This window comes from Aspergillus udagawae (genome assembly GCF_001078395.1).
Source record: "Aspergillus udagawae IFM 46973 DNA, scaffold_1, whole genome shotgun sequence".
NCBI lineage: Eukaryota > Fungi > Ascomycota > Eurotiomycetes > Eurotiales > Aspergillaceae > Aspergillus > Aspergillus udagawae.
Window position 1 is genome coordinate 2,988,223 of NW_025091264.1, and position 25,456 is coordinate 3,013,678.

The following is a 25,456-nucleotide window of genomic DNA, read 5'->3' on the forward strand; positions in this document are numbered from 1 at the left end:
TTATACATGAACCAAATGTTTGGTATTTAAGCTGGTGTTCAGTGTGAGCACTGATCGAGATTCAAACCAACGGTGGTCTACGACGAAACCTGGCCGATCAAGAGGAACAGACCTCTCGAGCCTAGCAGATAGCTAGTAACGTCCATTCAAGATGGATCCGGCTGGTCTAGGCTCCCATGTACGCCCGTATATGGACTCGCGGGGACATTCGTCGGTCGATCAGACATACGCTGACCGGAAGGATACAATCGCATAGGCGCAATTCCATGAGTAACTATCGCCACTGAATGCCAAAGATCTTCAGCGCCTTTGCAACGCCGGGCTTTTCTTGGGCTTGCTCTAGGATGACCCGCGAATGTCCTTGAAGGAAGTCAGTAAGACGAAGGACTCGGGAACGTAACGGGACGACGAACCTTTGACATCCAACGCGAGAAGTAGATACTCCCATTCATCCTTGTCCAAGGGTTTCATCATATGCACAATCACGATTCCGGAGTTAAGTGGTCCTTCAACCTATAATGGGTCAGCATTTCTCCAGAGTATCGGAAGGTGAGTCAAGTACATGAAAATGCATCTTCATGTGCTCGCGACCCTGCCGATCTTTGAAGATTGAAGTCCTGAGCCATTATCATCAGTTTCCAGGCAGTAACGAGCACAGCGGCGACGATTCTTACGCAATAGGTCTATTCCGCTCCCACCGGCTCCCAGTGCTCTCTCCATACGCCTTAATCTCTCTTCGATCGCCTAGTAGATCCGTGCACCGCGTATCATCCTTGATGCGCTGGACAGCCTTCTCGAACTGCCAAGTCCTGCTGTTGGGTGAAAAGACCTCTGTATAGAGTAGGTAGAAAACTCCGCCCTAACTGCCGTCAGACCGATAGGTCGCCACCGGAGACTCTCCATGAGCGAGAGTTCAGGGCCAAAGATCATCTCACCGTCAAAACCGCCCCGGCTACTATGACAAGAAAGTTGATCGACTGCTGCGTCGCCCGTGAGACCTTTTCCCTTCCACTCAATTCTCCCCACTCATATCGCCCATCATCGGATAGCAGTGTGACATTTCTCCGTCTCGAGGTCGCCTTGGGACCAGAACCTCCACCGAGATCGCTATGTGTTGCGTAGAACCGTGTCAAAGTCGTCATGCGGGGAAACGCTGGGCGTAACAGTAGGGCGGCCGAGGCCTTGGGAATTGAAGTACTTGGGCGGAGATGATGGCTCATCATGACTGTGTATCGGGGAGTGGGCGACTATTCATCAGAATCAACGGCTCCAGGTTCAACGTCAAGTCCGAAATTGTATTATCATCTACTCGAATCCGGCAAATCCATCCAAGTATTGCACGCGACGATCGAAACTCGGCCAAGTGGGGACGGCCCTGGATGCAGTCGGTCACGTGGGAAGTCTTGTTCCAACGTCTGCTCGAAACTTTCAGGGACGGTTTTGCGCTGTAATTGCAATACGAGCTGGAGTATCTGAATTAACTACACGACCTGTGCTTTGGTCTCGAATTCATTTTCGAAGAAATTAAAAAGTACTTGGTAGACTGTATGACCTTGGGCGATCTATTCCCTGCGTCTATTGTGTTCAGTTTTGTGTAAACCCTATTGTTTATTGCAGCTCTCGCCCAAACCTCATCATCGTCGCCCAAAGTGGCGGGTCGTTCGAGAAGCTGAAAATTACTCGGTTGCTGTGCAAATCGTCCAAGGAGACGCTCCGACCACGTTCGCCGCATTTTGGATCTCTCCCTCTCTTTCAGACATCTGGACTTTCCGTTCAGCTCGCTCGAGGCACGTTTCCTCTTGGCTTCATTCCTACATTCTGATTTAAACTGCAGTCAAAATGAGTGCCACAAAAGCGCAGTCTCAAAAGATTTTTGAGAAGCTCAAGTTGAAGCCCGCAAACAAGGTGTGCATTGCCCCTCCTTAACTCGCCTATTGCCGTGCTAATCTGCGTCTTGCTCAATAGGTATGCTTCGACTGCGGCTCCAAGAACCCGACATGGTCGTCAGTGCCTTTCGGTATCTACTTGTGTCTTGACTGCTCAGCCCATCACCGCAATCTTGGTGTCCATATCTCCTTTGTTCGTTCCACGAACCTCGACCGTATGCAACTCCTGCTGCCACCGCCTCCATCACATGTCTTGAGGACTAACTAGTTGTATACAGAATGGCAATGGGAGCAGCTTCGGATTATGAAGGTCGGCGGAAATGAATCAGCCACCAAGTATTTCCAATCGCATGGAGGATCCGCGGCTTTGGCTAGCAAGGACGTCAAGGTCAAATACACCTGCAACGCCGCTGTCAAGTACAAGGAGGAGTTAAAAAGACGGGCTGCGCTGGATGCTCAACAGTTCGTCGCCCAGTGATTTCTCGACTCTATCAGACACAGAAACGCTGATTTGGTCTCATTCAGATACCCCGAGGAGGTCGTGATCACAGACATTCCCGCTAGTACTGCTTCGGACGGATCGAGTACCCCTGCTGGTGACGCGGACGACGATTTCTTTTCTTCATGGGATAAGCCTTCTATTAAGCGACCCAGCAACCCACCTTCGCGCACAGGTACCCCCCCAGTGGTGAGCCGGACTGCGTCGCCGTTCCTGAACGCGGGTGCCAATGGCAATGGTGCTCGCTCGAAATCGCCTCTTTCAGCCTCGGACAAGGAGGCTACTTCGCCTGCTCCGACCGCTATCCGAGCAAGCGCTTCTGTCCGGAAGGCTTCGTCTACAACTACCGCGAAGAAGGGCAGTGTTCTAGGCGCCAAGAAAGCGCCTAAGCTGGGTGCTAAGAAGATTGGCGGAGCGGAAGCTATCGATTTTGAGGAGGCCGAGCGAAAGGCCAAGGAGGAGGCAGAGCGCATTGAGAAACTCGGATACGACCCCGAAGCAGAACAAGCCGAGGCCGATGCCAAAGCCAAGACTACCACTGCTGCCACCGCTATCGCTTCTCCTACTCCAATTAGCCCAAGAGCAGGTGGCTTCGGGTCCACGAGCAAATCTCATGAACGAAGCGCCGGTGAAGTGGAGCGCCTCGGAATGGGTATTGGAAGATTGGGATTCGGCCAGACTGTTGGCGCAAAGCCTGCTGCTCCCAAGAAGCTGGGATTCGGTTCTGTTGCTCCTGTCAGGAGCGCTGAAGATGGTTTGTTCTATTTCTGTGATCTCTGGACCAGGTCTATTGTATTCTAACCAAGCATCAGATGAGGAACTTGAGCGCACTAGGTCCCGATTTGGTAGCCAGAAAGGTATCTCGTCGGACGAGTTCTTCGGACGGGATCGCTTCGACCCTAATGCGCAGGCCGAAGCTAAAGAGCGACTCCGCCAGTTTGACGGGGCATCCGCCATCTCGAGCAACGCTTACTTTGGTCGTCCAGAAGATGATTTCGCGACTGGTGATGACACTTACGGCGATCTTGAGAGTGCGGCCAAGGATTTCGTTCGCCGCTTTGGTATCACGGCTGGTGATGATCTCGAAAACTTGACACAGCTTGTAGGCGAAGGTGCTGTCAAATTGCAGGGTAAGTATCCTTATTTGGACTCTCGGCTTTCAGGATCTGGTCCTTTGACTAACGGCTCAAACAGGAGCTATCCGCAGCTATCTCAACAGCTAGATGCTGTAATTCGATTTGTGGATGTTTTCATTCTCGTCTGTGCAAGCAAGCTGCGCACCATGCTTGTTTCTACTTCATTCCCAGCAAGCCTTTTTGTTCATTCAAATAGTGGTCCTCCCATAGTATCTATTCACTCATCAATATATCCTCTTTTTAGACTGTCAAAATAATCCCCGGTGCAAGCACCCTGGATTCTGAGAAATCTGTCTGCTCTCAGACTTGTCTTCTGATCATAACCATAGTGATGGTGTTGGGTTCTTCTTCTATGTCGAACAGCCTCTTCACTGAATTAGATAATCTTGTCGAGGCTCAGATCTGTCTATGTCTCGGGCGCGGGGCGTTGTAAAATAGAACTTGGATATGACCAGGTCTGATAGAGACTATAACCTGATAAGGCTTGGCATCGTTCCAGCAAGCATAATCCAATTAGGCCCTCTGTCACTTGACTCACTTCCCGCTGGTTCAGTAGCACGTCCAAAGTGTGCTATTCGGGAATAGCGGTCTATTTATTTTTTCACAAGGCAGCTGAACACTCACTCACGAAACTGCTCAATATTATACACGGTATATAGCATCAGCAACCTTGGCAACCTGCCACATCTCCTTGACATCGTGCACGCGCACGATATCCGCTCCCCCGGCAATGCTAGCGGTGACAGTCGCCGCGGTGCCCCAAGTGCGCTCGCTCGCCTTCTCCACGCCTGTGAGCCGGCCGATGAATCTCTTTCGGCTCGGCCCCATCAACCAAGGGAAGCACTCTAGCCCTTCGACACCCGAGCGGAACTGTTGTAGATCGCGTAGGATGGCTAGGTCATGGGGCATATTCTTGGCGAAGCCGAGGCCCGGGTCGAGGATGATGCGCCAGCGGCGGATGCCAGCGGCTTCGGCGGCGGCGACGCGCGCGCGGAGCTCGGTGCCAACGTCCTGGACGATGCCGTTCGGGTAGTCTGTTAGTTTGGTCATTGTGGAGGGGGTGCCGCGCATGTGCATCAGGATGACGGCTTTGCCGGTGCGGGCCATGGTGGGGAGCATCTCCGGGTCGAGGGTACCGGCGGAGACGTCGTTGATGATATCTGCGCCGGCGGCGCAGGCCTCCTCGGCCACTTTGGCGCGGTAGGTGTCGATGCTGATGGCGATGTTGTTGGCTTCGGGGATGCAGGTGCGGATGTGTCTTATTACCGGGATGACTCGGGCTAGCTCTTCGGCCTCGCCGACAGGGGCTGACCCCGGGCGGGTACTCTCGCCGCCGATGTCGATGATGGTTGCGCCGGCTTTGATGAGGCTGCGGACGGTCTCAGTGAGGGCGGGGAGGTCCTGCAAGAAATGCTTGCCGCCGTCGGAGAAAGAATCAGGGGTCACGTTGAGGATGGCCATGATGTGAGTTAGACGTTTGGGGTCTGTTGAGCGCAGTGGTGGAAGATGCGGGGATATGTGAGTGGTGGCCACTGGCACTGGTTCTGGAGGCGGAAGTGACTTCAAGTAGGATAGATAGCTCCTGTTCTGTCCGGGAATAGGTGGTTGCTCGTGAGGGATAAGCCTATTCGTTATCCATGAGTCTGGTGCTGGGGCAGCTGCGTTCATTTGGTCGCAATACTCACTGGCAAAGGGGCCGTAGGACAAAATCCCGTTCCAGCATCAACTTGTGTGGGACGTTGAGACGCTCGTGGGAAAAGACGTCTTGGTCATAGAGGAGAATGTCCAGATCAATGGATCGTGGGCCTTTATCAATAAGTTTCTTTCGCCCTAGAGCCAGCTCGATTGACTGTAATGTGTCCAACAATTCGAGAGGCCCCAAGCTGGTTTCCACCTGTCAAAGACAGTCAATCGATGGCCCCGAAGCATGTTTGGATTAACTGACCTCACAAACACCATTCATGAAAGGGTCTTGATCAAGAACATACATCGGCGCAGTCTCAAAAAGTGAGCTGGTTCTCTTGACCCTGATATGCGCCCTTTCCATCTCCTTGCAAGCTTTTTCAATCATTTCAACCCGCTCACCCACATTGCTCCCAAGGGCAATGTAGGCCCGGTGCATAGGAGGACTATCTGGGTTCATCCCGGCATTAAATGCATTCCTATGAGCGGTAGAGAAACTTCGGTGTTGAGACACCAGTTTTAAAGACACATTCTTGATGTTCTCGGGTTTCAAGTTAGGCAAGATTCGCTTATGAAGATAGCTAGGTGTCGGCAGCCCTGGAAAACGGACATTAGCCTCAAAAGCTACACCGGAAGGACCAGACGCCACAAAGGACTCCCAGTAATAATACTGAGTGAGCGTGGACAGTTCGTGACCTTATGTCTCAGATACATACTTGAATTGGAAGAAAATTGAAATCTATGGTTAGGAGGTTAGACTATATTGGTACAACATAATAAATACTCGGAGGAAACAGAAAACCTGCCTCTTCGTCTGACTGTGATGGTTTCTTACGCAGTCTGGCATACAAACTTTCCCTGACGATTCATTCGATGCTTGTGGTGGACTGCACAGCAACAGGCGCACACCGGAAGACTGCCGCAGAGAAGAGCTACAAGCAGCGGACCTTAGCGATACAGCATTAGAATGCCAGCTAAGAGCCGAGCAATGTCTCATGATGTCTGGCCAAAACACCACAAGATGCCGCTGCGTTACGATGCTCGAGTACCTGAAGAATCATACGTCACGACGATGAAGTCGCAACTGCTCAGCTTCAGAAGGTCACGTGAAAAGCTGTCAATTATTGGCCTGAGGCACTTTATGCCTGGAATATAAGGCATAAGGGGTACACTGTGCTAGTGAACTAACCTAACCCCACCCACTTAGTCAGCGGCATGCTTGGCTTCGGCATTAAAGCGCATATGCTCGGGCATAGAGAGAGAGGAGAGAGGGCGTCGTGTTCAGCCGAGGCTCGTGCTGATCATGCTATCCTTCTCCTCTCCTCGGTTCCCCGGCTTCGCCTCGCTCTTCTCCAGATTCTCTTTATTATTATTAGAGTTGCGCCGTTGATACACCTCCACTTTCTCCAGATCATCTTCTCTTGTCTATCATCCTTGATTCCTATATTTGTATTCCGTTGTTTCCTCCCGCATCCGAGCCCACCAGTCCCCATCTCCAACCATGGCTTCTCCTCGTAAGCTTCACTGCCCTCAGATCAGCCCACATCATGATTGAACCATTCGACATTAGAAAATTACGTCGCTATGGCTTTGAAAGAATTCCGTGCTAACGTATTGCGTCCTCCATAGAGCAAATCCGAACTACCCTCACCGATCTGCTCAAGATCAATCACCCCGTCCTGCTGGCGGGTATGAACGTGGCCGCTGGTCCCAAGTTGGCCGCCGCTGTCACCAATGCTGGTGGCCTGGGTGTTATTGGTGGCGTCGGCTACACACCTGAAATGCTGCGTGAACAGATCGCAGAGCTGAAGAGCTTCCTGCACGACAAGAACGCACCTTTCGGTGTTGACCTTCTGCTTCCTCAGGTTGGAGGAAGCGCTCGCAAGACCAAGTCAGAACTCCTCCCTTTGCATACTAAAAAAAGTCCATACAGGGACCCAGGATGCTGACGCAGCTTTATCTAGCTACGACTACACCAAGGGCAAGCTTAACGAGCTGGTTGACATTATCATCGAGGAAGGAGCCAAGCTCTTCGTATCCGCTGTCGGTGTTCCTCCCAAGCACGTCGTTGAAAGACTTCACTCCGCTGGCATTCTTTACATGAACATGATTGGTCACCCCAAGCACGTTCAGAAGGCCCTTGATGCTGGTGCCGACATCATTTGCGCTCAGGGTGGTGAGGGTGGTGGTCACACGGGTGATGTGCCCACCACCATCCTCATCCCTACTGTTGCCAAGCTGTGCCAGGGCAAGAAGAGCCCTATGACTGGCCAGCCCGTGCAAGTCGTTGCTGCTGGTGGTCTGTTCAATGGAAACTCCCTCGCCGCTGCTCTGATGCTAGGTGCCTCTGGTGTCTGGATTGGTACCCGCTTTATCCTCGCTGACGAGGCCGGTGCTCCTGTTGCTCACCAGGAGGCTGTGCGCACCGCTGGTTTTGAGGACAACGTTCGCACCATCATCTTCACTGTAAGTTCACATGCTGAATGCAAGTCTGGATACGGCCAAGCTAATATGTGCCAGGGTCGTCCTATGCGTGTCCGTATGAATGCATACATTCAGAACTGGGAGGAGAACCGCCGAGAGGAGATGAAGGAGCTTACATCCAAGGGAATCATCCCTGTCGAGCACGATTTCGAGAATCTCGGCGACGATGTTGATGACGAGACTCTGGACAACGCTCGCCCATATCTGATGGGTAAGGTTTCCGCTGTGGTTTCGGAGAAGAAGCCCGCCAAGGCTATCGTCGATGAGATCGTCTCGGACGCTGCTGCTCTCCTGAAGATGGGTAACAGGATGGTTGCCAAGCTGTAGATTCATTTTATTTTCCCGTATATAGCACTCTATACCTCATGACTTTTTGTGTATGGATGACGTCCAGTTCATAGATTCGTGGGCGTGGTGATTGATTCTGCATTGGCTATCCAAAATTGGAGCGACTATTCTCAAGCCTATTACCTGAAGCGTATGGGGATCTATGACAAAAAAAAAATAGTACACCACCATCGAAGACAAGAGTTAAGGTAGATTTTAGCATTAGCCCAGGTAGCGGGCAGATGGTATGAGGCAATGTCCCTCGAGGATTCCACTCTGAAGTGCTTTGTAATCTGTACTTAGCCCTAATACTCACTGTCACCATCCTCGCCGCCAGCAAAGGCGTACCGTGTACGCTTACCAAATTTAAAAGACCTATGACTCCACCATAGTAGAAGTCTCCAAACGCTCAGCCAGAAATTACGAGTCAGTCATCGGCCACAGCAACACCTCAATCTCTTTATTAGAATCCAGCAGAAGATCAAGGGATGTGTTTAACCTATATCATCACTTGCTTGCACACATCCCTGATTATGAAAACACCAGGACATGCCACGAAGTAAGGTACGTAACGGTACAGTGAGTGCACAACTGCATAACAAAACGGCTGGTAAGATGCATTGATTTGATACATGCCGAATTCCGACTCGGTGTCGATTTCATTCGGTTCGGCTTTGCGCGTTTTCACTTTTGCCTGCCGATGTGTGAGCTGAGTATTGAATGAGGAGCGCTAAGGTATGGAATTATGGGTCTTGAGTGGGGATTGCGGAGGTCGTCTGTATCAAATACTTTACGAATAGGTAACCAGTGGAATAGTCAAATCGCTGCATCAGAATTGGACAGATGCACTGGCTTGTGCTTGAACTTGAGTCAATGGATCATTCGTATTGGAATGCTGTATCCTCCAGACCGCAGGTTTAGTCACTGGAGGGAAGGCAAATTCTACAGGGCATAGAGTGGAAGCGAGTTCTCGTCTCTCACGCTGACTATAGTCGATCCCGCCTGCGATACTATGGTTCCTCCAAGGAGCGTACGGACTGTAGATACATGGTTGTCCATGGAGGATAATGACGTTCGCCATCGAATTGCGGTGGCTAAGGACTGATCGGTGCAGCTTGCCAGCATTAGGGCTGAGTCTCGAGGCCAATATGGCAGACATCCTGAACCTTTCATCGGATCTGGAGGACAAGTCTATGCTGTGTGAGGTCTGGAAGCTGTGAATTGTGTGAAAGAGTGAACAGGAGATCCTTGTGGTTCAGCCTGTAGAAACCAGAGAATTTTGAGACGCGTCTCGCTAATAGGTATGAATGATACCCAAAGAGTTCTCCGCTAGATGACTGCTATGATCAGTAACAAGCGATGGTTTCGACCCTGGCCAATCAATCACCATGAGTGCAATCCTGCCTCAATCTCAATACAGTCACAAGGTCGGAGATCTCGAAGCTCAAAAATTGATGGCTGTCCTTTCATCAATACCCAATGAAGGCCATGGCAGAGATTAATTGCAGTTTGTGCTAATGCCCGTTTCTAAAGCAACGCATATGTAGCTAAGATTTCGCCTGCGTCAGATGATAGATCAGAGATACCCTAATAAGCATAAAATGGAGGACGGCGATCACCGCTATCCTAGCAATAAAGGACGTAGGTTTCCGAGAACGTTTAGCTTACAGCAACCCCTCAATGCCGGGGTACAAATCTGGGGAACGAATGATGCAGGTCGAGATGGATGGAACCGTGATATGCCAAGACACTATAGTATTGATAAAACCGATCCTTATCACTATGACAGGCTTCTCGGAGAGCAATGACGCACATGTTAATGAAGACGGTTACCACCTATGCTACCCTCCTCATTAGATACGAGGACTCATGCAGAATGTACGAGCTGAGCAGCATAGATAACGCAGAGAAATGCCAAGTAGAAGGTCCAAACTGTCGGCGTCATCCATGCTCTGGATGATAACGACAAGGAGGTAGGTCAATCTTCCGGGGTAATATGCTCAGATAACAGGGATAGATAACATGTCTTCCACATGGGATTCAAGGGATGCTCATAATTATCAGGTACAATATGTCCAAGATTGTTATCATCGACAGTACGCAGTACCTACCTCTCTCTGCCTTCCCCTAGTGTCGGGAATGTCGATTTACCTATCAGAGAAGGAGACCTTATCAGCATTTCTCTTACCACTCGTGGTCCAGGTGGGGAGCAGATAGTGGTATATCCAATGAGAATACTATACATAGTAATCCACCTTAAGTCCATGTCACGCTAATTTTGCTTAGCGACGATGTGTCGAGAAACTACAAGGTATGATTGGTGTAACTGAAGGCTCGCGCCCTTTCTTTGTGGAACGAAAGCGGGGACCCGAGACTTTTCGAAACAAGGAAAAAATGCTTAACCTGCGATTTCCTGCAGGACACGCGACTTGGATATCCAGCCACTCAATTGAACGCGGTTGTGGAGTCTGCCTAGTGGATGTGACGGCTGGGTGTTCGGTCTCGTTACCAAATTGGGCTTTCAGTGAAGGGTTATCATGAGTGCTTCTTGGTAAGATCTTGTCTCACTGTGGGCCCCGGGAGGATTGAGCTGTGTGGGAAAGATTTTTATCTGAGCACGCGAAACAAGTACCTATATTAATCGGCTCTTTACCCATCCTCTGGGAGACCAGAAAAAAAAAAAGAGGAAAAGAAAAAGAAAAGATGTGGACGTCTTTCTCTCTCTCTCTCACCTTACCTGGTCGTTGAGCTTGTAGAGCTCTTCCCTTTACTCTTACCGTTAACTTCACTTCTCCTCCTTTCGTGGTGAGGATTAACTCAGTTGTTTCAACCCAGTTGAAACACGGTGCAATCGCACCAAGTCCATCATAATGTTCGGTGGTGTTGACCACGACCTTGAGAAAGCTCCCCAGGCAGAAAAGAGGCCTTTCGACAGTAGCAGCGATGGTGCTGTGCCTGGGGAAACCTTTATGTATGGCAATTCGTTGTACGCCAGGCTTCAGCGGCTGGCCGGAAAGCTCAACATTGAGCAGCGAGGTATAGAACGTGTACCGGCCGATGAACGGACGGACACGTCCTATCTCAACATTGGCAGCATGGTGTGTTCCTAATTGCAATTGTTTCATGGCTTGCCAGCTCCGGGCTGGCGCCGCTGGACCCATGTCCAAGACTGACTCAACATAGTGGCTGGCGGCCAACATGGTGGTCAGTTCCTTCGCCATTGGCGTCCTGGCCAAGTCACTCTTCCATCTCGGCTTCGTCGATGCAATTCTCACCTGCCTCTTCTTCAATCTCTTGGGTATCTTGACCGTTTGCTTTTTCTCATGCTTCGGTGCTGCCTTTGGGCTGCGACAGATGGTGCTTTCGAGGTTCTGGTTCGGCTGGTGGCCCACCAAGTTCAGTATGTATTTTCTTGCTTGATTTCCCTTCGGTCGTCCCAAAGTAGCAGATGCTGATAATCTCGCTCCTTCAGTTGCTGTTCTGAATGTGCTCGCTTGTGTGGGCTGGTCCGCTGCCAACGCCATCGTCGGCGCTCAGCTCATCAATGCCGTGAACGGCGATGTACCCGGGTTCGCTGGCATTCTTATCATTGCCTTTTGCACGTTTCTCATCACATTTGCTGGGTACAAGGTTGTGCATGCCTATGAATACTGGAGTTGGATCCCCACCTTCATCGTGTTCATGATTGTTCTCGGAACCTTCGCCCACTCGGGAGAGTTTAGGAACCTCCCAATGAAAGTTGGAACATCTGAAATGGGCGGTGTTTTGTCCTTTGGTTCGACTGTGTACGGTTTCGCTACTGGATGGACCAGCTATGCCGCCGACTATACTGTGTACCAGCCCGCTAATCGGAGTCGTCGCAAGATATTTTTCTCGGCATGGATTGGCCTAATCCTTCCCCTTTTGTTCTGTCAGATGCTGGGGATTGCGGTCATGACCGCCACAGGAATCGACGATGGCAATAACAAGTATCAGATGGGCTACGACACCTCCGGAAACGGAGGCTTGCTGAATGCTGTGCTTGAGCCTCTGGGCGGATTCGGTAAATTCTGTCTCGTGATCCTTGCACTTTCCATCATTGCCAACAACTGTCCGAACATCTATTCGGTGGCCTTGACTCTTCAGGTTCTGAGCCGCTACTCTCAGCGCGTACCCAGATTCATCTGGGTTTTCTTGGGCTCCTGTGCCTCGGTGGCTATTGCCATTCCCGGATACTCCCACTTCGAAACTGTGTTGGAGAATTTTATGAATTTCATTGCGTACTGGTTGTCCATTTACTCTGGCATTGCACTTACCGACCATTTCCTCTTCAAGCGTGGATTCGGTGGGTATCGTCCTGAGCTTTACGACAAGCGCGACAAGCTTCCCCTTGGAATCGCTGCCTCCATTGCCTTTGGATTCGGCGTGGCTGGTATGATCACCGGTATGAGCCAATCATGGTGGGTCGGACCCATTGCTCTACATGCCGGTAACGCCCCATACGGCGGCGACGTTGGTTTTGAGTTGGGATTCGCTTTCTCGGCTGTGATGTATGCCGTCCTGAGACCTATCGAGATGAAGATTTTCGGTCGGTAATTCCAGTGATGCTCTTACTGATAAGAGTACGATTGTCGCGTTTCATCACCTGGTCTTGTTTGCCGACCGTGAATCATAACAGACATAGCGTGATACTGGTTTTCATGTATATAGGTGCAACTAATTTCACACACTGATAGTTTGTATGCGAGTCTCGACAGAATGTTGTTGATTCAAGAGTAGGTCCTTGCCATGGGAGGATGTAGTTCATTGTTGGTCTGCTTCGTTGTAGATATCCATTATTTTGTCACTGAAGGGGTCATCGGCACTCATGCAGATTCTCAGGCTCATCTTTGCCATTTCTGACATTCCTGTATCAAGTGCTGGTGGTCTGTCGGTACTGTGTATATAGTCTTTGCGTTCAAGGTTAGACTGGCAAGCTCTGTGTCCAGTGTACAAGAAAATGCACCCTCACTCATGGGTGAGTATAGAGACGTCAGCCACGGAAGGAAGTATCATTACAAGACTTGAAGAGTCAATCTAGTTGTCATGTCTTCCCCGGCAGCGAAGGTGCATGTCAGCCAGTAATAACAAGCAACATATTGTGTCATCAAAGACAAGGATTGACAAGAACTCAGTATCTCGATAATTCACTAAGAAACTTTCAGCCTTTCCTCAAAAGCAACCAAGTTAAAATGCATTGATGATGCATTGAAAAGTAAAGCACATCTGATTGTTTGTACTCTGTAGTATAATCCACGTGACTCTCGTTCCTGGACAGCAGCCACAGCGGACGCGCCACAAATTCTGCGCCACTCCGAACAAATCCACAACGGATTCGCCTTTCGTGGAAATCCAAGAAATTCAGCAAACAGACATCAAGTCACCACATATCACACAAAATGTCCAGACTAGGAAAGTGAGTATACCTTTTTGAACGCGTTCTATTCCCGCCTTGATTCTGACCGTAATTTTTCATTTTTTCCAGCCGCGCCGCCGACTGGGCCGACGATGAGGAGTTCGATGACCCCTCCGCGCTCCCCGCGCAACAAGTCACGACGAACAAAGATGGCACAAAGACCGTTGTTTCGTACCGCTTCAACGACGAGGGCAAGAAGGTCAAGGTCACCCGCCGGATCAAGACGACCGTGGTGAGGGAGCACGTCAACCCGCAGGTCGCGGAGCGGCGGTCGTGGGCCAAGTTCGGGCTCGAGAAGGGCCACGCCGCGGGCCCCTCGTTCGACACCACCTCCGTCGGCGAGAATATCATATTCAGACCCAGTGTGAACTGGCGGGCTCAGGCTGCGGAGGCTGAGAAGGCCGGCCCCGAGAAGGGCAGCATCAAGGACCAGCTCAAGGACAAGAAGGTCAAGTGTCGTATTTGCAGCGGAGAGCATTTCACTGCTCGTTGTCCGTTCAAGGATACCATGGCACCTGTCGACGAGACCGCTGGCGCGGCTGGTGCTGAGCCCGGCGCTGAGGATGTCCCGGCTGCTGGTGGCCTTGGTGCTGGAACCTCGAGTTACGTGCCTCCTCACATGCGGAAAGGTGCTGCTGCTGGTGGCGAGAGAATGGCTGGCAAGTACGAGAAGGACGATCTGGCGACTCTGAGAGTTACAAACGTGAGTTTCGCCTTCCGTCCGTCTGCTCTACGTCCCGGGTAGATACTGATTTTTACGTTTCTATAGGTGAGCGAGTTGGCAGAGGAATCAGAACTTCGGGATTTGTTCGAGCGTTTCGGTCGCGTCACCAGAGTCTTCCTTGCCAGAGACAGAGAAACCCAGCGAGCCAAGGGCTTCGCTTTCATCAGCTTTGCAGATCGGACCGATGCTGCTCGTGCTTGCGAAAAAATGGATGGCTGTACGTTTCGCTCCCCTCTCGCCTTCTTTTGTTTTATCTTGCGTAACGCGGCCGCTAATGTCTCGCTCTCTCTGCAGTTGGTTACCGTCACTTGATTCTGCGCGTCGAGTTCGCAAAGAGGGCGACTTAGATACTCACTTCCTGATTTCCTTTCACGGCACCTGGGTGTTTTCGTCAGGCAGAGCTCGCTTCATGAGATCTTCCTCCTTTTTTTTTTCTTTGTACTGTATGACTCGGTCGATAATGATTATTATAAAAAGACATGCGTCGTGTGGTTTGCTTGCTCGAGGCGAGCGGCCATTGGATACAAAGAAAAGCTATCGTTTCAGAGGGTTTATATTTTCACCATTTCCATTATCTGGATTGGAAGCGTACAAAATTGAGAAAAGTTGTCATAGTCTCTAATCCTGAAGTGCAAGCCTCTATTTTAGCATGACTAGGACGTACTACACAGCGTAGACGGCCCTGCTCCTTTGGTCCTTTGCTCTGGAGGAGAGTGTCATGCGCTGGAGGGGTACTGCCTATTCTGTTGCAGCTTTCTGCAACATCAGGGCGGGTGTTCCTTTCACCCGTAGGCGGAAGATACCTCGGAGAAATTGTGAACTCCAATCCGTGTATAGTGAATGATACTACTGATTTGGGAAGGATAACAGGAAGCCGACTGGAGGTCAACTCCTCAGATTCTAAGCAAAGTGGGCACTACGCTCCACACGTCTAGAATGACAGTTGTTAAGTTCCATCGGGCGAGGTACTGCCGCCACGACTGTCAGCAGCAGCTAGGCAGTGTATCTTTGAATCTTGGCAAGAAAGAGCTCAAGGATTCCCCACTGTCCAGTAAAGAACGAGGACATGCTGGCCTAGATAGGGAGCATAATTCGTTGATTGGCACGGATCTTGTGAAGCCGACACCTCGCTCAATGAGCAATGACCCGAAGGGGTAAGTTGTCAGAAGCTTTGATAACGGAAAGCGAATAGACTCCGCCCATCAGAGAATGAAAGGGTCAACAGTGTTGCATCCAAGTTTCATCCGAGAGTGACACCAACAATTTGTGGAGTGCAGTATGTATAGCCCAGATCAACAACTGTCTCTCTGGAACTAACGGTCAGGAGTATCATCCAATCAGTTTGGCCTTCCACACCTGTTACATTGCAGACGAAGCTTGTCATCAGGGTTGCTAGGTAGTTGACAATGCCAACGTCCCGTACCATGGACACAACAATGACGGCCTGAGACGCGATTCTGAGCAGATTTTGGAGCAGAGCGTCGTACAGCATTAGCGCTTCTGGGACAAGCAGCCCTTGGTCCAAAGAGCGGAGGTTCTGGAGTCTCGCGGGAGTCAGCATATCGGCCCCTAGAATGATCTCCAGTGTCCACTCCATCCAATCGGTGTCAAGAATGTCGACCCAGGTATCGTGGCTTGCCTTTTGTCCAAGCCATACGCGAGCGAAAACGACCGTATTTTACCCTGACACAGTTAGTTTGAAGCAAAGTCTCGAATCTGCTTGGTGAGCGCACTCGAAAGGAACAGTTTACAAACCTAAATCTCATCGGCTCCTCGATTTCCGGTCTCCGAGATTTGGTAGATCAACCCGTGGACTTGTCGACTATCCCGATCGCCCAGGCCATGAGGGGAGCTCAGGAAAGCGTGCGTCATCTTGGCTTGCAGTCCTTTCGTTCCAACCACCGAATGATTTAGTGTGGGTCTGTCAGTCAAATCTACTTGCATTAGAGGGCTTCGTCCTCGGATAGCGCCTGACTACATCACGTCGCACAAGACGTATTGGGCTTAGACAATGCATAATTTGGACCGTCTCCAGCCACGAAGAATCCCTGGTTCGCCACGCACCCCTGAAGGAGAACAGCACAAGATATAGGTAGTATAGCGAGGGGAAGGGTATTGAAAGGCACGGGAGGAGGAGAACCTGGGTAATCTCTGAAAATAGCGAATGACTAGAAGCCTGACAAATTCTCGATTATGTCAGTGATATCCTACTAGATAGTATCTGATGTAAGTAGAAAGTCCATACCTCAGGCGGGTGATTTCCGCAAGACCGTCACTTAGTGTGATCAGGTTGCCAAACTGCACGGAAAGCGACAGATCTCTGAAGACGCTCGACATGATTTGCATGGATCTGTTTAAGACGTCAAGGGCTACGCCACATCCGGCATCTGCCCCGTGAATCTGTATCCTCTTCGGATCCGAGTTGTGCTGGGTTTTGAATGGAACGCCATGTTTAGTTAATTTGTACACAGTGCTCAGAGAGACCGTCATGGTATGGATTAGTTTAGACGGGTAGATTGTTGGTATGGTTTGTTATAGCCTATGCTTCTCCAAACTTCAGGGCTGGTAATCCCGCGAGCAAATGCTCTCAATGGCAAGGGTGTCCAGATCAGAATTCAGAAGCATGCTCCAAACTATCCCCGGTTGTGGTGACTGTTACAGAGCAATACTCCTCCTCCTCTTCTGAGAGAGGGTACGTTGCTGTCCTGGACTTTGCTAGCCATGTTGTCCTTCCCATTATACCCATCGCTGCCATTCAGAGCTCTGGTCAACCGTTATCACCGGCCAGTTGCAGCTCCACTTCCGTTGCCCATTATTGTTGCACAGGGGAAATTACCAGGAGAAGGAGTCATTGCCACCAGTACCGAAGAAGCTGTAGAGCCGGAAAAGATTGTTGACGGAACATTGAAAGGCGGATAGAGCTCTGAGTCAGGTAGCGTCCGAGCACTCCGACCCTGCCAGGTACCTGATGGGTAAAATTAGTTATTTCCAAACGATCCAGATTTTGAACAAATTCCGACAAGGGCAATGGACAAGACCATGGTTCTAGCCATCAACGATGAATTAATTGAGGCATTGCTCGAACCTTAATGAGAATTGGTCTTTTCGAGGGTCGTAAAATGGGTCTCTGAGCCTCCTGGAAGAAGGCTTCTAGGCAATCCGGACCTCTAGATCAGGAGAGCAAAGTGGGGACTCTGAGTCGTAGTGGAAATTAAGTATGGTTAGTGGAGGACCATCGAGACGGAATGTTAAAGTTCTCTCATCTCCATAGTTAGTGTAGACACTAGAGCAATAGAGCGGCTACCAGGATGTGTCAGCTATCAAGCCTCCGAAATTTCGAAAGTCATGAATGAGTTCTCGACTCTTGGCGCTTATGACGACTGGAGAAGAAAGATATCCACAAAGGAAATGCTGAGACCAACAATAGATACTCAGGAAGAGGAGAACGTACGAAGACTTCCGGAACAATCTTACAACTAGCGTAGATGAAATGCAGGGTTTTGAAAAGGACTAGATGAGGTCATGATGATTGTTCGCAATGAAGACATAAGCAGCGTGGAATTTAGAGACGCTGATCAGGCCATTCAAAGTCTGGAATGGATGTTTGGAGAGCTAAGGTACTTTGTACTTACCTTAGATACCTAAGTAAGGTTGCACCCAGAACTGTACCCTACTACCTAGCCATCCGTCCAGGCTAGTATTTTACTACCTCAGGTAATCTTTGTTTACTTTCTACCAGTGCACGTGCCATGGGACCCTAATCAGAATTAGTCTACAGGTGGAATCAGTAGGTAGTAGTCCGCTAGTCAGTACGTAGTCTCAGTACTCCGTAATACTAAGGTAGTTCATGGACCATAATTTTTGATTATGATTGAAACTGAAACTAAAAGGCAAACTACTAGTTGACTAACTAGAAGTAGTTAGGAGTTCAAGTAATGGAAGAGGACACTACAGAGCACACTCAGCGCCCCTCATTCTATTGAGCTGCTGGACATAGTCAGGACAGCCTTGAGATCTTGTGGAAGACAACAGGGCAGTCAGGCATTTTACTTGCACTTTCTTTTTCCTCCTTTCAGCAACCCGCAGCACCATCACATCCGTCATCACTATCGTCATCAACATCTGATTAAACCACCACCAACACCATTATCATGGCTCAGATCTTCTTTGCTTGAAATAGATCAGAATGTGAGTGATTCACAAGAACCATGTGTTCTCAGCTCTAATTATTAATATTATTGGAACTTCCCCAATGACAATCCCCATACTATTTCCCCTGCTTGGAGGATGCAACCTCTTCCCCACTTCCTCTTCCACTCTCCCTTGTACTAGGTAATATGTTACTATGGGATTCGTTCAGGGACAATCATCCTGCACAACATCCTTCCCACCCCTCCATTATTATCGCAGCCTGGTCCTCAAACCAAGTAATCTCAAATTCTGGCACTCCACCAATGAAATGACCTTGTCATCCGCTCCAGGACGATGAAAATTGCATTCGAACCAACTAGCTTCCTGCATGCCTGGATGATCATTCAGCCACCAGATGATCCCTCACTAAAAAGAAGCAGTGTGTGTGGTCACTTCACAGGATCCAGTGTGATTACCCGTAATACCCTTCCACAATACGCCGAGTTTCTGTCTTCTGTCTCGTTCCCTTGTCGGTGGGCCAGATGCTCGAATTTCTGGAAAACAATGCTGTGCACTCCGTGTGTATGCAGTCTCTATGGGTCATTTCTTTCCGCGTCATGGATCTCTCCACAGTCCACACCCTTTCGAAACTAAAGTACCTTGTCCCGGGAGCCGCCGATGGAAAAGCAGCCGGCTTTCGGTCATTGGTTGGCAGTTCAGCTCGAGATTAGCACCACATTCTTACCATTCCAGATTCTACTCTATGGCAGCTGGTGCACGCTGCATACCTAATTCCGTGCTGTCGGTCGTGTCGGTGAGCAATCGACCAACAGTGATTTTCGATCGGACCGTCGATCGCCTGATCTCTCATCATTCATGCAAGACCTACTCGTGCCTCGAAAAGTGTCCAAGGCTCTAATGTGCTAAGAGACAGCTTTTCCAGTTTTAAGAGATTTTAGATCGTCTCCACCGGAAAGACTAGAACCTTGTTGACTAGCATATCCTCCCCTCGTCTAGCGTTGCTGCGCTTCACAAAGAACCGTTCTTTGCAACTCCCGCAGTTATTGGCCCCTTATGACTAACTAAGCCCAGTAGTTCGACAGCAGGGCCCCATCATGCGACTGGGGTCTGCACAGGATATCTGGGTTGATGATCTACGCTACTAATTTCTCTAGTTCCATCTTATTCCTTTTTTTTTTTTTTTTTTCCTGCTCTGCTGCACCCTGCCGTTTGCCGGATATTGACGCTAAGAACAGCTGACTTGACTAGAATTACTCTATTTAGATCATTCCACCAAATAAAGCGTCCAGTCAGATTGTGACAACGTTAGGGTACCCTTAACTTGGAACTACTCGGTTGTTTGTGCAGCATGAAGTCTGCCTGGGGCTTGGACCAGAGAGATGTAACGTGCAGATTGGCCAATGGCACTTGACAGTGGCCAACTTTACATGCACACTATGAGATAATGCAATGTTCATTATCGAAATTATTGCGTCGTCCCGTACAGAACAAGGACAGGCTGCGGAAATGACATGACAGTACCCGTTGGAGAACTGAGGCAAAAAGGATAAGGGAAAAGAGAACAAATGCTTCAGGAGAAAGGCAAAAAAGGAAAAGGAAAAGGGAAGATAAAAAAAAAGAAAAGAGAGCAATCTAAAGATTCAAGCAAGCACGGTTGGACCCCTTCCTACTGCCACCAGCCAGTGTAGTTTCCTTCGTTCGGTTACAACGAATGTTGTTAACCCTGGCATGACTGTCAATTTCACCAAGATCTCGTGGCGAGAACACACCTCGGCCGCAAGCTTAATCCAGCAACTTGAAGTCATTTAGCCTTGTACGCAACGAAGATTCTGCAGAAACTCCGCCGCATGTTTACCAGGGTTGTTATTGGACACAGAGGGGCCAGGCTAGAAAGAAACGGAGAAACGGGCGTCGTGCGCATTGGGTGGATAACTAGGCCTAGGAAAACAACATGACATGCGCAAAGCGTCTTTAGCCCAGTATCTGGAATCGAATATCTATCGAGCTTGTCCCTCAAGCCCGCGGCCATAGGCGTCTATTCTCGGTCTTCGTTCAACGTCCGCTGAGTGGTTCGGACGATAGCTTGGAAGAACAACACTGAATCTTCTTCGATCTATTCGTTGTGAAATCCGCTTGGACTACTCCGTCTTGCTGTGTGAGAGGTTGAGAACTGGGTGGTTCCAGTCTGACAACCGCCTTTTCGACGTGGACAAACCGAACAGTGCGACAACTGGTCTACGTATGCGTGCAGCTCAAGCACTTAGCAATCGCAGGGAGAAGAGCTACAATTTGCTCATCGCCAGCATTTTTGCTTATACATCAGCCGGGCATCTACTGAATGAGTAAGTCCATATTCCATAACTTACTCTTCGCCTTTATTCCTTCCGTTTATTATTCTTGTCCAATATCTGCCTTCTCTTGTCAACCTGTGGATCTCTCCATCAATATATGCAGCCGATTCGACGCCTTGCCTCCTTCCTACTATTGTATCCGCGGACGATGGAAAAATTATCTTTTCCTATCATGTATGGCTGCCAGGGAAGAAGCGATGTCTTCGTCGGGCGATTTATGCTGCATTTCCAGAAGACAGTCCAACCAGCCGAAAGATTGCGTCAATCTCGTCGAGTACGCATGCCCTTCGTCCGAGAAACGTGTTTATGGTTGGCTACTCTCGTATCCGATCTCTGTTCCTATGATGTTCTATAACTCTGGATTCCTGTTCGCTTTGGATCCCCTGGAATACTCTCCAATTCCCCACCTCACCTTTCTATCAATTCGCAACCTTGACATCCACAGCAGTCAGTTCAAGGCGAAGCTTACATGTTCCAGGCAAAGCTTCCGCTTAACAGGGAAGTCACAGACGTTTTGATAACCCATAGTCCCGCTGGGACTAAGCCAACAGCCTTTGATTGGCTTGTTTTCTTCGCTGATAATATCGGAAGCCTTGATGCCAATTCAAGGCCCTTCCGTCCGAGAGGTATTTTGGAAAAGACCTCCCTAGCTGCAATACTCGCAAAGTTGATAACAGGAGAACACTTCGCGAGGCTGCCAGTTTTCTGTTTGACCTGACCAGAGGCTTATCAACGTCTTGAAAGGCTAGAGCTTCGATACTCAAGTTACTAGAGTGCTTGCTCAACTAGGGAAAGCCCTGGAGGCAATCAGACGCCTATCAACTCAGAAGGCCAAAACCGACAAACGCAGATACCCGGGAATCTGACAAATGAATCACTGTAAGTTAGGCGTCTTCTCTTTGCCCTCTCCATAGCCTTGTATCTTCACTCATTCGGTGTGATTTTTTTTACTTGTCCAATCTCCCGCTCCGGTGAGTATTAGTATGTGTCGCGGAGGACTTAACTCCCCGATGACATGCGATCTTTCCTGTCCATTGCTATCTCAAACGACCCCCTTGGTACAAGGCGCTGCAATATCTTTACGTGGAAGTAGTGAACAGTATGAAGCCTTACGGTGATCCTTGGCGACAGGGATGTCGCCTGTTTCGGACAAGGCGAAGCTTGAGCAATCCCTCTTTTAGTGTTTCCATTTTTATTTTTGATTTTTCCTTTGTCTTTTGCTTTTGCTTTTTCTTTTTCTCTTTTTCTTTTCGCTACGTACCATTTTTTTTCTATTTCTCAAAAATGTATTTTTTCTTTGTTCTGTTTTCATACATGGCATGTCCTGCTCGTGCTGTACTTCCGGTCTCTGACCCTTATCTTGTCCACCAGCAACCCTTTTGCAGACCCCGTTCCTGGAGGGCCCTGTCACCAGCGACAGTGATTATACCGGGGCACCACGACAATTTGCTGGCCATACCGGCTTTTCTATGGACGATGAAGACAACCGCCGACGAAACGGTGCTATTGGCCCTTCCATAGCGCAGCCAGTCTCGATCCCTGCCACCAACGGCTTGAGGTACAGCGCACAACAGTCTGCAATGCAGGATGTAGCGTAAGTTGTCTTTCAATTCAGACTGCTCTTGTGCTCCACTTGGCCCGCTTGCCTGCCTGGTACTAGTCACAGTGTACAGTACCTTTCTTGTCCAGACACTCTCTAGGTGCTTGCTTCTTTTGCCCCTCTGCTGTTTTTCATATTTTCCATTTTCCATTTTTCGCGTTCTTTTTCTTTTTTCTTTTTTCTCTTTTTTCCAAATTCTGTACTTGGGCACATTGGACTTGCATGCCTCTGGATGCTGTTCCTTGCTGGTCTTGTTATTTGAAGTCTTCATTATGCTGTCGCAGAAGCCTCCCATCAACTCCGCATCGAGTCTCTTATATACGCAGTACCTTCCAGGATGAGGGGGCATCTTATGTTGTTCACTTCGTTTGCATTTTTTCCCCCAGTTGAAGACGCAGCTTTTGGCACCAAATTAGGACTCGGTCATTTTGCTGACAAGGCTTGCTCCTTTCAGCTTTGGGGCATCACCTCTTATGAACCATTCTGATCCATGCGCTGGTATGTTTCTCTTTTGTTTCGAAACAAGAAAACTCGATCTATTCTTTCTGTTGAGTCAAATCTGCCATAACAGCTCTCGCTAATGCTCTTTACCTCTTGTCAGGTCCATTTTCTCCTGCATCAGGCTCTATTTATTCACATTCAACCAGCTCGCCATACGAGAGAATGCCGGACTTTCGGCCACATCGTGTGCCTGCACTGTACGTCTAGCCGTTTGCTTGTCTATACCAGATCCGTTAAATTGATGTCGATGGCACTGACTAGTCCTCCTAGTCAGCCGCCGCCCGGGCTGTCGTCCGCTCTTCAGTCACAAGCACATGGCCTTTCCAGTACTTCGTCGATCCTAGGTCGCCATGAGAACTATCCAACACAGTACGCCCTTCAACGGGGAAGTACATGTCCGTCCCTTTCGAGCTTGAGCGAAATGCCGAGGATTTCTTCGTATACAAGCACTCCACGAGGCCTCGATCATACGTTTGATAGCCCCCACAATCTCTTCTTCGGACAGACTGGGAATATTTACATGGACTCGCAACAGCGCTTACCCCAACCGCAAGCGGACGCACCTCCTTTCCACGAGACTAACATACTTTTGCCGATAGTTGCAGGCAGTCAGGCCATCAAACCAGAGATTCACGCCAAGATACATAAAGGGTTCTTTCAAGTGGACGACAAATGGACATGTTATCGACGGAACTATTTCTCAGTCTCCTGCTCGTTTTCCTTGCATCCATGGACGCGTGCTCCTCTTTACCTGAAGGTTTCTGATCAGACGACGGAGCGCATCCTAAAGTTTTCCATGTGCATATCGGCAGTTGTAAATGCGCAATACGGTGAGATTCGGGAGTTGGTTCAACACACTCCGAAACGTGACAAGCAATCCGAAAGGAAGCCGGGGAAAGTCGTCCTGCAACCTTGCCAGCCGCCGCCGCCATTGCTTCTCAATCACGGTGCAGCGACTAGTGGTGGTGGGCAGCACGCGTTTGCTCTGAGCTCTCAATCAGCTGCATTGTCAATGGACTACAGTTCTTCATACACCGGCGCTCCGCAGCAGTCACAACCGCCGACACAGCACACATTCGAGCGTATTCAGTTCCAGAAGGCGACAGCGAACAACGGCAAACGCCGGGCGCAGCAGCAGTACTACAACTTGGTTGTCGAACTCTATGCGGAGATCACAAATCCTAACAATGCAAGTGAGACGCAATGGATGAAGATCGCTAGGAAACTTTCGCATCCCATGGTGGTCCGGGGTCGTTCTCCAGGTCATTACAAGGACGGTCGACGAGACAGTTCGACGAGCATGGGTCCGGACGGGGGTAATGGTGGCTATGGTGATAGCAGTGTGACTGCAGGTCTGTTACCAGGGGCGAGATCGCATCTGATGATGTCGTTCGATCCGACTTCACGCGGAGGTGCTCATTACGGTCGAGCGGAGTATCAACAGATGGCGGAGCTGTCCCCACTGAGTGATAGTCCGCACATCTCGTCATCCTCGTCGTCTGCATTTGATATTGGGATTCTGAATGATCCCATGGATCCGCTAGGCACAATCAAAAGCCCGTCAAGCCTGGACGGGTACCCCGACGGGGGTTTCGGTCTCCTTGACCGTAAACCCGACAGCGTTTTCCGCACGCATCTACCGCCGTTTGAGTATGATACACTGTCTAGGGGAAGCGAGGAGTCCGGCAACAGCTACCCTGAGTCATTTGATTCGATGACTTCAATATTGTCGAGCGAAACTAGTGAACCCTCGCATTTTCTGAAACATCCCACTCGGCTGACACCACAGCTTCAACATATCCCTACTTCCAGGGGCTATGACCCCCTCGTCCCTTCTCGTTCGAACAATGACAGTCCCTATTGTCGATTTTCGAACTCGCAGAGTCTGCGTGCTTAGCAATGGGAGCGCAACTCGCCTGCCCTGCTCTTTCCCCTTCTCCATCTCAATCTTTTGCGGCTTTTTTTATTTGCCCCTTAAAATTGTAAGCGTGTTTATTTCCAGATTTACATCTACCTTTTCTCTGTCATTTCTATCCTCTAGGTTCAACCTACACAACGTTCAGCATAGTTTAGACGGCTCACATCTGCGCGAGCAGTAGACCGACAGATTGAGTCGATCGACAACACATCCATCACGGGAGAGAGATATCGCATGGCAAGTTAGCGTCTGATTCGATATTCGCCACGTGTCCTGTTCTCCTGTTCTCCTAAATGGCTACTCTTTCTTGGTTTCCTTTCTCACTTGGTGTTTCTTCAGTTCCATCTCCTCCGTAAGGATACAAGGAGGCTTGGATTTTCTGGGCAAAAAAATAAAAAGATAATCGGAACAATAATGTGTAACCAAGCCATGTCTACTCGCAGTATACACATTATCGCCTGTGTTTGTTTGACGTTGGGAATGTGTCAGGGTTCACCGAGGATCCATCCGGCTCTCCAGCGCACAAGCAGCCACAGTACAGAAAGGAATCCATCATGCAACCAATCACCCGTTTGGGAAAATAGAGGCGCCACCTTGCTTCCTAGCACATAATTTTTTAGTGTGCTTTGCTGTAGAGAGAAGAAAAAGACATGATTCAAGCATCAACAGGATCGACATCAGGGACACCATACGGAGCAGGAGCACCTCCAAAAGGTCAGTGACATTGGCAAGGAAAAGGATCAATTGGCTACAAACCTTGT

The 25,456-nt window shown here is 49.6% G+C and overlaps 7 protein-coding genes across 7 annotated transcripts; 5 read left to right on the top strand and 2 right to left on the bottom strand.

The window, feature by feature from the left end:
• Positions 1–274: 274 nt before the first annotated feature.
• tim21 lies at positions 275–1,223 on the bottom strand (the record flags this gene model as incomplete). Its single annotated transcript, XM_043286466.1, has 5 exons — positions 275–360; positions 414–513; positions 563–617; positions 675–859; positions 936–1,223. The coding sequence occupies 5 exons, from the start codon at positions 1,221–1,223 to the stop codon at positions 275–277; spliced, it is 714 nt and encodes a 237-aa protein (XP_043142401.1).
• Positions 1,224–1,839: 616 nt separating this feature from the next.
• Positions 1,840–3,608, top strand: Aud_000964 (ADP-ribosylation factor GTPase-activating protein; the record flags this gene model as incomplete). The annotated part of the gene is made up of 6 exons (XM_043286467.1): positions 1,840–1,905; positions 1,966–2,101; positions 2,165–2,348; positions 2,412–3,139; positions 3,198–3,515; positions 3,580–3,608. 6 exons carry the CDS (start codon positions 1,840–1,842, stop codon positions 3,606–3,608), a joined length of 1,461 nt encoding a protein of 486 aa, XP_043142402.1.
• Positions 3,609–4,163: 555 nt separating this feature from the next.
• Aud_000965 (folic acid synthesis protein) lies at positions 4,164–5,664 on the bottom strand (the record flags this gene model as incomplete). The annotated part of the gene is made up of 3 exons (XM_043286468.1): positions 4,164–5,145; positions 5,207–5,415; positions 5,467–5,664. 3 exons carry the CDS (start codon positions 5,662–5,664, stop codon positions 4,164–4,166), a joined length of 1,389 nt encoding a protein of 462 aa, XP_043142403.1.
• A 1,041-nt stretch (positions 5,665–6,705) lies between these two features.
• On the top strand, positions 6,706–8,015 carry Aud_000966 (nitronate monooxygenase; the record flags this gene model as incomplete). Its single annotated transcript, XM_043286469.1, has 4 exons — positions 6,706–6,718; positions 6,834–7,095; positions 7,169–7,670; positions 7,725–8,015. The coding sequence occupies 4 exons, from the start codon at positions 6,706–6,708 to the stop codon at positions 8,013–8,015; spliced, it is 1,068 nt and encodes a 355-aa protein (XP_043142404.1).
• A 2,870-nt stretch (positions 8,016–10,885) lies between these two features.
• Positions 10,886–12,590, top strand: Aud_000967 (cytosine permease; the record flags this gene model as incomplete). The annotated part of the gene is made up of 3 exons (XM_043286470.1): positions 10,886–11,113; positions 11,199–11,415; positions 11,488–12,590. 3 exons carry the CDS (start codon positions 10,886–10,888, stop codon positions 12,588–12,590), a joined length of 1,548 nt encoding a protein of 515 aa, XP_043142405.1.
• Positions 12,591–13,432: 842 nt separating this feature from the next.
• On the top strand, positions 13,433–14,520 carry tif35 (translation initiation factor eIF3 core subunit g; the record flags this gene model as incomplete). Its single annotated transcript, XM_043286471.1, has 4 exons — positions 13,433–13,449; positions 13,519–14,152; positions 14,219–14,390; positions 14,468–14,520. 4 exons carry the CDS (start codon positions 13,433–13,435, stop codon positions 14,518–14,520), a joined length of 876 nt encoding a protein of 291 aa, XP_043142406.1.
• Positions 14,521–22,145: 7,625 nt separating this feature from the next.
• Positions 22,146–24,674, top strand: Aud_000969 (NDT80 / PhoG like DNA-binding family protein; the record flags this gene model as incomplete). The annotated part of the gene is made up of 4 exons (XM_043286472.1): positions 22,146–22,270; positions 22,731–22,774; positions 22,878–22,974; positions 23,048–24,674. The coding sequence occupies 4 exons, from the start codon at positions 22,146–22,148 to the stop codon at positions 24,672–24,674; spliced, it is 1,893 nt and encodes a 630-aa protein (XP_043142407.1).
• Positions 24,675–25,456: the final 782 nt, after the last annotated feature.